The 12977-nt window shown below is 39.4% G+C and overlaps 1 protein-coding gene across 1 annotated transcript in view; it reads right to left on the bottom strand.

Moving 5' to 3' along the window:
• Positions 1 to 12977, bottom strand: part of LOC133999020 (NACHT, LRR and PYD domains-containing protein 14-like) — a 33859-nt gene continuing 20882 nt past the window's right edge. Inside the window, exons 9-12 of the mRNA XM_062438130.1 lie at positions 11204 to 11377; positions 4953 to 5126; positions 3284 to 3457; positions 1 to 1145 (exon numbers count right to left, since the gene is read on the bottom strand). Of these exons, the coding sequence (XP_062294114.1) occupies positions 1139 to 1145; positions 3284 to 3457; positions 4953 to 5126; positions 11204 to 11377 (529 nt within the window). The 3' untranslated portion in view covers positions 1 to 1138. The remainder of the gene's footprint in view (positions 1146 to 3283; positions 3458 to 4952; positions 5127 to 11203; positions 11378 to 12977) is intronic.

Below are 12977 nucleotides of genomic sequence, written 5' to 3'. Positions count from 1 at the left end.
TCAGTATTTATTTACATTTGTGTCATATTTCATTCTCTATACTGAAGATAATGAATGTAATAAACTTCACTTTCAATTGAAGACCAATGTATTTAAATTGTTTAAATCTTAATTTTTATTTAATTATGATAATAAAAGATACAGAAAATAGAAGAAAAAAAAGTCATAAAAATATTAAAATGAGTCACGTTGGCACCGTTTGTACAATTATAGAGAAAGAGTCAAATTCAGGAGTTATTGAGTCCAGTTCTAACTTGTCCTGTTAGATCAGTTTGTGTCTTTATATTTCAGAGATACTTCCTCTTGTGTGATCAGTGAGCACTGAGAATGCATTATTACAAATCCAAACAGAAATCCACAGTCTGTGTGATGATGCTCCCGGTGCTCACCAGAGGGCGCTGTTGTATTCCTACAACATAAGACTTACAAACATTTGCTCTTATGTATAAATGTACATAAACATATATGAATATACAGATATATTTGCATAGGCACATACATGTTTACATACACATTAATCTGCACCTTCTTACGTACACACATATATACACATACATACATTTCTATTAATTACACATTGTCATGTTGAGGAGCCGCTGAATCTAAATGAGTCCATTTCCTTCAGTAACTGGAACATTTGTCCAAACATAGATTCAGGGAGAAAGTTCACTTTACCATGTTATAGATTTCTTTTATGATTCCAATCCATTCCCCTAATTTATCATTTTAACTTTACAATTTATACATTTTCATTTATTTTCTTATTTTTAATAGTTTTGACTGTTTTTGTAGATTGTTTTTTCTCACTCAGTATCAATTCTCTTCTGCTTCATTCATTAGTTTTAGTCCTCGTTAACTCTCAGTGTGATTCTGAGACGCTTGATAAATATGAGCCCAGGCTCACAGTCTGACTTATAACACCTGTTTTTATCTTTATTTACATCAAACAGCTCATGTAGAACAAATCTGTAAAGTGCTGACTTCAGCTAAATCCAGAGATAACTGTTCAGTTTGTAGTCAGTTAAGAGACTTAAGTGAAGACGACTAAATACAGATCCAGACTCCAGATGGATCATCAGGATCCAGCTGATCCTCTCTCAACACTCCTGGATGTTCACTCTCACTCTGACAGAGATCATCACCAGCTGATGAGAGAAGAAGAAAGAACAGAGGAGATAAATGAGTGTTTAGTGAGACTCACTTCATCAGCTGTCAGTCAGTGATGCAGCACATCCAGTATAAAGAGCAGCAGGGACTTCAGTCCTGTTCAGACCAGAAGTGGAACAGCTGTGCAGCGTAGCTTGCTTCCTTTCAGCTCTCATGTTAACGTGTTAGAGTGAACACACTGAGCTCCAAGCTCACACACCTGCACACACTTTTACTATCAAGTGTGTTTCCTCTGCAGATTTCACTCAAGTACACAGAGGAAATAAAGTGCTGAGAGTCATGAACACATCATTACTGCAGAAACAGAGACATTCACTCATCAGTTTACTGATGGATTTACTGCTGATACATGTCAACTCTTATCAAAGCTTAAAGCTACAGAGTCTCTGTGGGATATGAAGATGTTTCCTGCTGTTAAATCATCACATGCAGCCTGGTCGCCACAATTGTTTGTTTCTACAAACCAAGAACATGTTGAATCTCTACGTTTCAACAATATGAATCATATCAACATTTGTAAAAAGGAACCCCGACTATTAAGACTTGTCTGCTTTAATACGCTATAATTACCCTCTCCTACTGAACTACGTGGTTAGAAACACATGAAATATTTTCATGATTTAAAACTCCTCAACGTTTAATACGTATTCTGACATACAGAGGGCGCCATTACACTACGTGCAGGATGAACTCTGGGTTGATGACGTTAAACGGCTGCAGAGAGGCGACTGTGCTGCTCTTGGTTGTAATTTCCAGTGGAAATGAAACAAGGGAAGTGATGTAAGTCTTCACAGCTTTCCAGTGATAAGAAGAGAAACAAGTGGACGAATACAACTTCCTAAAGAGCCGCTGCTGTGTTCTCACCACTTCAGTCCTGATGTGTTTGATGCATTTAGTGAGCACAGCGGTTAAAGAGCTAACGGCTGCTGCTGGTTAGAAGAAGACTAAAACCAAATGCTGAGTCTACAGTTTTCTCCCACCAGCAGACTAACATTAAACGTCCTCAGATAGCGAGTGAAACCTGCTCTGAGAAACGTCAAAGAGACACTGATGTTCTCCTGTTAGGAGCTAACGTTAAACTACCTGCTCCTGCACTTACTCCTCTCTCCTCCTCCTCCTCCTCTTCCTCTCCTCCTCTCATCCTCTCTCTCCTCTCCTCTCTTCGTCTCTCCTCCTCCTCCTCCTCCTCCTCCTCCTCCTCTCCTGTCCTCCTCTTCCTCTCCTCTCTCCTCCTCTCTTCCTCTCCTCCTCTCTTCCTCTCCTCTCCTCTTCCTCTCTCCTCTCCTCTCTTCGTCTCTCCTCCTCCTCATCCTCCTCCTCCTCTCTCCTCCTCCTCTCCTGTCCTCCTCTTCCTCTCCTCTCTCCTCTCTCCTCCTCATCCTCTCCTCCTCTCTTCCTCTCCTCTCCTCTTCCTCTCCTACTCTCATCCTCTTTCTCCTCTCTTCGTCTCTCCTCCTCCTCCTCTTCGTCTCTCCTCCTCCTCATCCTCCTCCTCTCTCCTCCTCCTCTCTCCTCCTCCTCTCCTCCTCTCTCCTCCTCTCTCCTCTCCTGTCCTCCTCTTCCTCTCCTCTCTCCTCTCCTCCTCTCTTCTCCTCTCTTCCTCTCATCCTCTCCTCCTCTCTTCCTCTCCTCTCCTCTCCCTCTCTCCTCCTCCTCTCCTCTCTCCTCCTCCTCTTCTCCTCTCTCCTCCTCCTCTCTCCTCATCCTCTCTCCTCCTCCTCCTCTCCTCTCTCCTCCTCCTCTCCTCCCCTCCTCTCCTGTCCTCCTCTCCTCTCCCTCCTCTCCTCCTCTCTTCCTCTCTTCCTCTCCTCCTCTCCTCTTCCTCTCTCCTATCCTCTCCTCCTCTCTTCTCTCCTCCTCTCTCCTACTCTGTCTCCTCCTCTCTCCTCTCTTCCTCTCCTGTCCTCCCCTCCTCTCCTCCTCTCTCCTCTCTTCCTCTCCTCTCCTCCCCTCCTCTCCTCCTCTCTTCCTCTCCTCTCCTCTCCCTCTCCTCCTCCTCTCCTCCCCTCCTCCCCTCCTCCCCTCCTCTCTCCTCTCCTCCTTGATGAAACTTGATGACAGTGTTAATCTAATATAACTCACAGCTCTTAATAATCTGCTCCAACTCTCTACTGACCTCAGAGTCTTCAGTCTGCAGCGTAGATTCTTCTTAAGATCAGACAGCAGCTTCACGTCTGAATCCTTCAGGTTGTTTTTATCCAGAAACAGATATCTCAGATAGGAGGGGTTGGACTTCAGAGCTGCAGCCAGATAATCACAGCTGATCTTTGACAAACTGCAGCCCTCCAATCTGAATAAAGAATAAAAGACGTCACTTTAAAAGACAAAGTTCATGATTGAAATCATTCAGTGTTTCATAATCTGTTCAGAGCTGAAGAAGTTTAGAAAATAGAAACTCCATCAACAGGATGCAGGTTAAAAACTGTCAGATACAAACAGTGAAAAGGAGCTCTCATTAATATGAATGACATCATGCTGCTACTTCAATAAAGACGTAGTGACTTCACCTCTTAAACTCTGCAGCTCCACTGACTCCATCTATACTAACTCATGTTGTGCAGCCAAAACAAGTAAAAACACAATAATACTAAAGAATATGACACATGTATATTTTTAGACCTACAAGTAAAACAGATGAGCAAGAATAATAAAAGACCAACATCACTTACAGTGGTGGACAGTAACGAGTTACAAGTAATGAGTACTTTTCATCTTCCTTTATTAAACTGTACTTTTTCTCTTTACTCAAGTATATTTATATACTATATATATTTTAAAGCGACTCTTACCTTTCTTGCACACAGCACTTTGAAAAAACTTGAACAGACCGAATGATATGATTGGTCAGAGTTTTCACAGAATATTATGAGAATGGAATAATGATTTCATTACTTTATTAATATTGTAAAAATGTAACAAAGGTAAGGGTAGCTTTAAAATAAGATTTTAGTGCACATTATAATAACTCAACATTTTACACATATATAATAAGATTATAATATAATTATCATTTTGGTTAATTTGAGTTCTGGTTGATGCTTTTGTTTTGAAGGTATTGGGCAGCTTGGGGCACAGAGCTGAATGTATTTCTATAGATAGACAGGTAGAGGACCAGCAGGCACCAGGAAGGACATATGGTTTTATACCAGGGCAACAGAGGCAGCAGACGACATTCTTCTTTGTCTGTTTGCAAAATGTTCAAATCAAAAGAAACTTCATGCTTGCCTGGACATTGCACTTTTTCCTCCTGAGTAAGATTCATTCCTGAGGTGCCTCAGTGGCCGTTTGATCTTCAGTTTATTTATTTATTTCAAGTTAAGGACAAATCTCCACTACAATGCTGCTCTAACTGAAACACTGCAGACACACAACACAGTGCACATGTACACTAGTTTACTGAGTAAAGGCACAATGCAAAGATCCATCTCTGGATCTCAAGAACTGATCACTGATCATTCAAATAAGAATCACAGTTAATCTGGAAATCGATTTTTTTGTCCAGCCCTGAAGTTTAGAAGATGGAAACTCCAAAGACCTGAACCCAACAGGATGCAGCTTAAAAACTGTCAAATATAAAATACAAAAAAACAGTTTGAGAGGTTCAGAGTGAATTATCCAGTGTAGGATTTTATCAATGGACTAAACCACTGAAGAAGAAAGTAGACTTTCCCATTAAGATATTCAGTGTTGATCAGCATAATATCAGCTTTATGTCTGCAGGTTAGTGTCACCACAACTGTCACATCATATTAATGTCAACACAGAAGTAAAAAATGGTGTCTGACCTCAGAGCCTCCAGTCTGCAGTCTGGACTCTTCAGAAGATCAGACAGCAGCTCCATGTCTGAATCCTGCAGCTTGTTGTTACTCAGACCCAGACCTCTCAGATGGGAGGGGTTGGACTTCAGAGCTGAGACCAGAGAAGCACAGCTGGTCTCTGACAAACTGCAGCCCCTCAACCTGAATAAAGAATAAATGATGTAGATTAAAATCCATTTATAATCCAATCAGATGTTCCATGGAGTAAAACTCAAAGACCTTAATATTTAAAAAGTGTCTCTTTTAGTAGGAGTCCAAGAGTTCCTTTAGTGATGTTTAATTAGGAAATGACATGCTGAAAGTTGTCCAGGAGGTTGTATATGAGCAGCCGTCACTTCCTCTCCAGTAACCAGAGGGAACAAGCAGTTACTCTTCATCTGAAGTCTTCCTCAAAGCTAACAGGAGAATATCAGATAAACAGCAGCTAGCTCCCACAGGCTAACTAGCACAGTTACAACCATCTGAGCCCCTTTTAAGCTCAGTAATAAAGAGTAATGTTACTGAGCTCTAAGTTTAATACACAATACAGACTACAGCTCACTGTAACTAAACACACATTACACTAAAATAAGGAGTGAAACTAAAATCTAAAGCAACATATTCCTTTGACATTTGGCTTAAACAGTATAAACCAGGTGAGTTTACTTTCTGCATTAAATATTAATTTGGTTGTTAAAACGTTGCTATAAGACAGACAGCGTTATACATCTTAAATATGACAATCTAAAAAACATCAGTAATAACAAACTAGCTTCCATTTAGGATAGCCTGTTTAGTTTAATGTTCAGTGGCTAATGTTAGCTGAGATGACACATCACAATAAACTCCACATTAATAACCAGTTAAACATCCTTTAATACCTCTGAACTGTTAGCACACTCCTGCCCTCCTCTGATTGGCTCTGATCCTGACTGTCTTAAACTAACCAATCAAACCAACGATGGCAGCGAGTATTACCCAATCAGGGCAGAGTAGGGCGGGTCTTCACAGAATGCGGGTGGGATGATGCTGTGTAGCTGAGTCAATATGTATTACTTTATTTTGTTTATTTTTATTTTTTATGCTTGTGAACTTCGTCGAAACCTGAGTGTGTTGTTCCATTATTGTAGAGTTTGAATTTGTGTGCATTGTTTTATATTAGTTGTGAGTTGTTGAGAGTTTTTAAAGTTCCGGTTCACCTGTTGTAGCAAGGGGGGGCTTAATTAGTGAAACACACAAAGAATGCATGAGTGACGTCAGTCCAAAATCCCGCAAAACCACTACAGCTGTTGTGCTGGTAAGACGTGTGTTGTGATGCTCTCTGTTAAGCTAGCACTTTAAGAGCCAGGTATCCTGGCCGAAACTGCTTGTAACATAACAGTAGACCTTTATTTACATATTAAGGATTTTTGTCTTTGTATTTTAAAGCCAAAAACAGCTGTAACTATTTAAATTTAACGACGGTCTTTCTCATTGCATATTGTGTGACTCGCTGCAGGAGACAGAGACAGACCTGCTGCAGCGTGTGTGTGTGTGTGTGTGTGTGTGTGTGTGTGTGTGTTTGTGTGTGTGTGTGTGTGTGTGTGTGTGTGTGTGTGTGTGTGTGTGTGTGTGTGTGTGTGTGTGTGTGACTGTGCCCTGTGCTGTTCCTATAGGTGTGTTTTGATATTAAAGTGTTTTTCTGTAATGTTTTATGCACTTTTATAAAGGGGTTAAATTAAATGAGTAGTTTAATGGCAGGAAATAAGCAAAATGTTTTGGTCTATCTTTGGTTTACCTTTTTATTTTTCTTGTGAAGGGATGTTTATGTTTGTAAATCAAATTGATTAATTTATTTATAATTAATTTATTTTATTTTTCCTGTGATTATTTATTTCGAGTTAATTGTGGAGGCATACATTTTATTTTATGTACTTTAGTATTTTGTTAATTTTTGCAAAATTATTTTAATACACACAACAACAAAAAAAAACACTACAGATATTGTGCTCCACAGACACACCTGCACCGTGTGTGTGTGTGTGTGTGTGTGTGTGTGTGTGTGTGTGTGTGTGTGTGTGTGTGTGTGTGTGTGTGTGTGTGTGTGTGTGTGTGTGTGTGTGTGTGTGTGTGTGTGTGTGTTTGTGTGTGTGTGTGTGTGTGTGTGTGTGTGTGTGTGTGTGTGTGCTGATCCTGACTCCTGGTGTGATTGCTGTTCTTCGGCCTGTGAGCAACCATCTTACAGCTGCATTCAGGTCAACTCAGAAATATGGGACTAACTCCGTCCCGTATTGATTCTAAACGGTCTTTGAAAGCAGATTAATGTTAATTAACATTTCAGTCAATCTAGTTTTCTCACTCATCTCACCAGATGTATGTTCTCATTACCTGATGAAGTAGCTTCACATGTTGAATGATTAAAGGCGTCTGGTCTGTTAGTCACAGAAATACATCCAGATATTAAACATCTTCTGATTTGCATATTTAGAAAATGGGACCAAATATCCAGTCGTCTTTTTCTTCCTACTGTTGCTGTCATCAGAGAAAACGTCAAGCTCAACAGAGCAGATCGCACCAGACAGGAAGTCAGACACAGAATCAGCATAAAACTTCCTGTCAACTGTCAAAATAAAACAACCTGCGCAGCCTCCCGATCGTATTTCAGCAACAAACAGGAATAAAACAGATAAAGACAGCAGTGTTTCCCATACATAGACCAATGCGCCACAAAATCAACACCGAGCGCGACAAACTGATTCTGTTTTTTTTTTTGTTAAACGCGATTTTGAAATATAAATATCGTTCCGTTCATTCATCTCCGCATAGCACTCTTTCTCCTGTTATTCTCGTACACACACACACACAATCTGGAGCGAGCAAGCAAGAGCGCGCTGCGCGCACGTGTGTGTGTGTGACTATTAATGCAGCGTCCTGATAGATCTGTGTTGCTGCTTATTAGACCAATCGCACCAAAGTCTTCTAAAGTGTAGGAGCAGTTCACACTACATTAAACTAGAAAGTGTGTGCTGCATCCTGCTGAGGGCGGCACGAAGCGCGCATGCGCACGTATGCACGAGCACAAAAAAACGATCGGTTTTCGTCGCTTTTGAGCGTCATATCAATGATATAATGTCACTGTGTGGATCATTAACCTTGTTGCTCCCTCATTATAGTTAGTGAACTATCAGCTTCTACCTGCTCAGATCTCACAGTCAGCAGCAGGAGATTGTTCCAACAGAGAATACCTCTTTTTGTGTAGCATACATGTTATTTTGTTAAAGCTATCAGACATTAACATTTAGTTGTTTTGTTTAAATTATTATTTATAATTTAATATAACTTTAACAGCTCAGGGACGTCCAAGCAGCAACATGTTGTTTGAACACTTTTTTGCAATGTCAATTTGAAATAACATTTTGTTTTTGAATGAAAAGGTGGAAATTTAATTTATTTTTTTATCCGATTCATCGATTAATCTAAAAAATTATCGACTGATTAATCTTATATCAAAATAATCGTTAGTTGCAGCCCTATCATTTTTCAAAATTTTCTTCCGGACCCCCCTAGTGTTGCTAGGTTACCAACACACAGCCCCTGCCCCTCAAAAGGTCTCCGTAAGACCCTGCACCACACATTGCTACCTGGTCTGTGAGAAACACTGGACAGCATTTATCTACGTAGCTACTGACCCACAATAGAAACACAAAAATCTGAGAAAAAGACCAAATCAACTAAATTTGAGCAAGTTAACAAAATGGGACTGTTTAGTTGCGCTGCTACTACAGTAATTACGGTAACCTAAAGACACTCGTTCAGATTTGATTGGGCTGCTGTAATTACTGTATTAACAGAGCAACTTAATTTAAAAGGCGGGTTGTTGCCCTGACTACCTCCACTGCTGTAACGCTCCCGGTGGGGTAGGAGGACACCGGGCAGAGGATGGAGCGTTGCCCGGGTAACGCTGTTCCTCACAGAGTCACACGTCACCATGCACGAGCACAGGAAGCTAAACTAACACACATCCAATGAATGCACTGTTTGGATTGTAATTTAGAAGGAGAGAAACTATTTAATATGTTTATTTAAGTTTTTATGTAATGAAGTAGATTTAGTCTGCGTGTTAATTTAGTCACAGTCAGTGTTTAAGGACATTGGTGCCGTCTCGTCATCGTCTCGTCTCAGTTATGGAATAAACGGTCGTTGATGAATATTTGTCGTCTCATCTGATGAAATGAACTATTATTATTAGGGCCAGGACTTTAACGCGTTAATTAAGATGAATTAATTACACAATAATTACTGCGTTAAAAAAATGGACGCATTTTAATCACACTTATTTGTTATGTTACAAGCAGTTTCGGCCAGGATACCTGACTCTTAAAGTGCTAGCTTAACAGAGAGCATCACAACACACGTCTTACCAGCACAACAGCTGTAGTGGTTTTGCCGGGATTTTGGACTGACGTCACTCATGCATTCTTTGTGTGTTTCACTAATTAAGCTCCCCCTTGCTACAACAGGTGAACCGGAACTTTAAAAACTCTCAACAACTCACAACTAATATAAAACAATGCACACAAATTCAAACTCTACAATAATGGAACAACACACTCAGGTTTTGATGAAGTTCACAAGCATAAAAATAAAAATAAACAAAATAAAGTAATACATATTGACTCAGCTACACAGCATCATCCCACCCGCATTCTGTGAAGACCCGCCCTACTCTGCCCTGATTGGGTAATACTCGCTGCCATCGTTGGTTTGATTGGTTAGTTTATGAACGTTTCTCACTGGATGAGTTTCAGGCGGACCGATTATACTGGAGCACCTACTAGCGTTAAAAAGGAGATAGTGGGGGTCTCCAGGAAGTTAACTGGTTTAGAGTGGCAAGGTATGATTAGTGTGTCCCGATTAAAGAACACGGATACAGATGTACGGAGTTATCTGCTTTATTACAGCTGTGGTCCTTATACATTCACACACAGCAGGAAATCAGGGCAATAAGGATGCAAGATGCAAAAAGGCAAGGGAAAAAACGTCAGCTCTCTAGCGCATGGAGAAGGAGAATTGCACAGGTGTGGTGCGTTCAAGAACGTCGGTCAAACTCAGCTGCATTCAATAACGTAGGACAAATGAAACCTACAATGCAAACAGACTATAAACAGGTAAATATCACTCAAAACAATGTGGGCTTTCTAACAAGCGTAGTTCAGACAACAACAAACCACAGTGAACATGAAAGTAGCTGATGAGACTGCTTTGGTTGCCCCGTGGATGGGAGTGTGGATAAGAGCATGGTTGTGTGCAAGCTATGCAACAAGGAATTCACATATCACCGCAGCACATCGAGCCTCAAGTATCACCTCAATGCAAAACATATAGCAGCTAGCATGGAAGCTAGTGTGGTAGCTAGCTAATTTCTGAAATGTACTACATTTCTAAATATGCTATTGCTACACTTAATGGCAAAAATTGCACTGGTCTGTTGGACTTGAACAAAAATAAACAATATTTGTGTTGCTTAAGCTTATGTATTCAGTCATTATTCAATGATACTAAAAATCCATGTTAAAAAAATTACTTCTCACTGTTCTCAGGTCAAATATTTATATGCGGTTAAAAAACGCTTAATTTCGATTAATTAATTATAAAGCCTCTAATTAATTAGATTAATTTTTTTTAATCGAGTCCCGGCCCTAATTATTATTAATAGTATGAACTATTGTGTTTACATTCAGGCTTACATCCTTTATGTGACTATAACAGTAACTTTGTCTGGTAAACTCCTGACTGGCATCCTATTAAAAAAAGATATATAAAGAATGTCACTGTGTGTGTGTGTGTGTGTGTGTGTGTGTGTGTGTGTGTGTGTGTGTGTGTGTGTGCTCTGAAGGATCAATATCAATGATCAGACATTATTCATTAAAACACATTAAAGAATATAATAAAGAAATATTTCTCCTTCATCAAGTAAACATGATCAGTTTCAAACAGATGTGAGTTGAGAGGATCTTCTGTATACAGATGTGACTCTTTACCAACAATTATAAACATTCATTTACTTTAACAACTAACAGTGAACATTTTCTACAGTTTATTTAAGAATCAGTCATCTTTTATAAAAACACATTAAACTGTAAATTACTGAAAATATAGAAAACATTAACTTCATAGATGTAAGTTATGTATGAACATAAATTAGGTTCAGTTGTTAAACATTAATATCAACAATAGTAACAGACAGTCAGTGAACTTACAGCAGATTCTTCAGTTTACAGTCTGGATTCTTCAGAAGATCAGACAGCAGCTCCACGTCTGAATCCTGCAGCTTGTTGTTACTCAGATCCAGCCATCTCAGATGGGAGGGGTTGGACTTCAGAGCTGAGACCAGAGAAGCACAGCTGGTCTCTGAAGAATTGCAGTCATCCAATCTGAATAAAGAATAAATGATGTAGATTAAAATCCATTTATAATCCAATCAGATGTGTTCAGGTTCTAAATGTGTAGTTCAACATTACTATGTCCTCATCAATGAGCTTTTCTGTGTGTGTGTGTGTGTGTGTGTGTGTGTGTGTGTGTGTGTGTGTGTGTGTGTGTGTGTGTGTGTGTGTGTGTGTGTGTGTAAGTCTATTTTTTGGGGGTTCTCATGCTGGAAAACACTTTTCTAAGACTAGTTCATATGAATGCACCAGTAGCTATTCCAGTGATTCCCCTACCATTATATTGGGGGGGGGGGGGGGGGGCCCACACCCCCAACGGGACCCCCGCCTCTCCTGAAAGTGAAGTTAGTTTAATTTAACTGTATTTTATATATAGCGCCAAATCCCAACAGAAGTCATTTAAGGTCACTTTTCCTATAGAACAGGTCTAGACCGTGTTCTTCTGATAAATAAACTAAATAGGCTTTAATTTATTTACATTTCATTTCACTCTACATCGTCACGCATTTACAATTCTCCTCCACACACACACACACACACACACACACAGAGTGAGAGAGAGCAGAGGAGAATATGTTGCATCATCACCAACAGAAAATATCTGTTTATAAACAATCAACTACAAACTGGGAGCAGTGGTGAGATTAGTAGGAGCTCTGCTGGGGTAGAGGCGTAGGTGTTCATATGATAGGAGTCTTACTGCTGTTGTCATATTCCTGCACTGTCTGCACACACTGTTGGACTTTCCTTCCAGTAACAGATTTTGATGGGGCGACATGGGCAGCCGATCAGGCGGCACGGGGCTCACGCACCACAACAAAGAATAAGATTGGTTTTCTATCGCTCATTTGTGCGTCATGTGTTGTTTTATAATGTCAGCGTGTGGATCATTAACCTTGTTGTTCTAGTTAGTGAACTAGCAGAAGTAGGAGATAGGGAGAGGGGCAGCGGCAGGTTGACCTCAGGTCTCTACACTGAAAGCCTGAGGTAGGAGGAGCGGCTATGGAAGCCTAATGATGCAAACAATTAAAATGAGTCACACTAATAAAACACAATTTATAAGTTTGTTTTATTGGAAATAAATCCAAATGTTCATAAAGTAACTTTCTTTACATTCATTTGATTCCCATTAAAGATACACTGGTAAGAAAAGCTTTATATTGTTAATATGGACTAAAAACTGTTGTGAAATACTAAATAATAACATTTTAAACATACGATAAATAATGTGACTAATTACCATTAACTATTGAAATTCATCAATCAATCGTTATTGAAGAAAAATGAATCGTTTGACAGTCCTTAAATAAATAAATAATTAAATAAATAAATAAACACTTTTTAGATAAAACAGTTTTTATCATAATTGTTCTGTTGAAAAAAAGTGTTTTGTTCTAATTATTGTTTTTGAATAAAACATGTTCAGACTTATAAATATGATTCCTTTAACTGTTTGTTTGGGTGCAGATGCCCCCCCCCCCCAAGCAGTAAACCTAGGGGAAGCACTGTATTCATTTATAAACACATATGTTTATACAAATTATTACAAAACTTTTTCAATGTACTTTTAATCTGAAAAAACAATAAAACA

This window comes from Scomber scombrus, chromosome 18, assembly GCF_963691925.1.
Source record: "Scomber scombrus chromosome 18, fScoSco1.1, whole genome shotgun sequence".
Taxonomy (NCBI): Eukaryota; Metazoa; Chordata; class Actinopteri; order Scombriformes; family Scombridae; genus Scomber; species Scomber scombrus.
The sequence above is the reverse complement of the archived record's forward strand: the minus strand, read 5'-3'. Positions and strand labels throughout refer to the sequence as shown.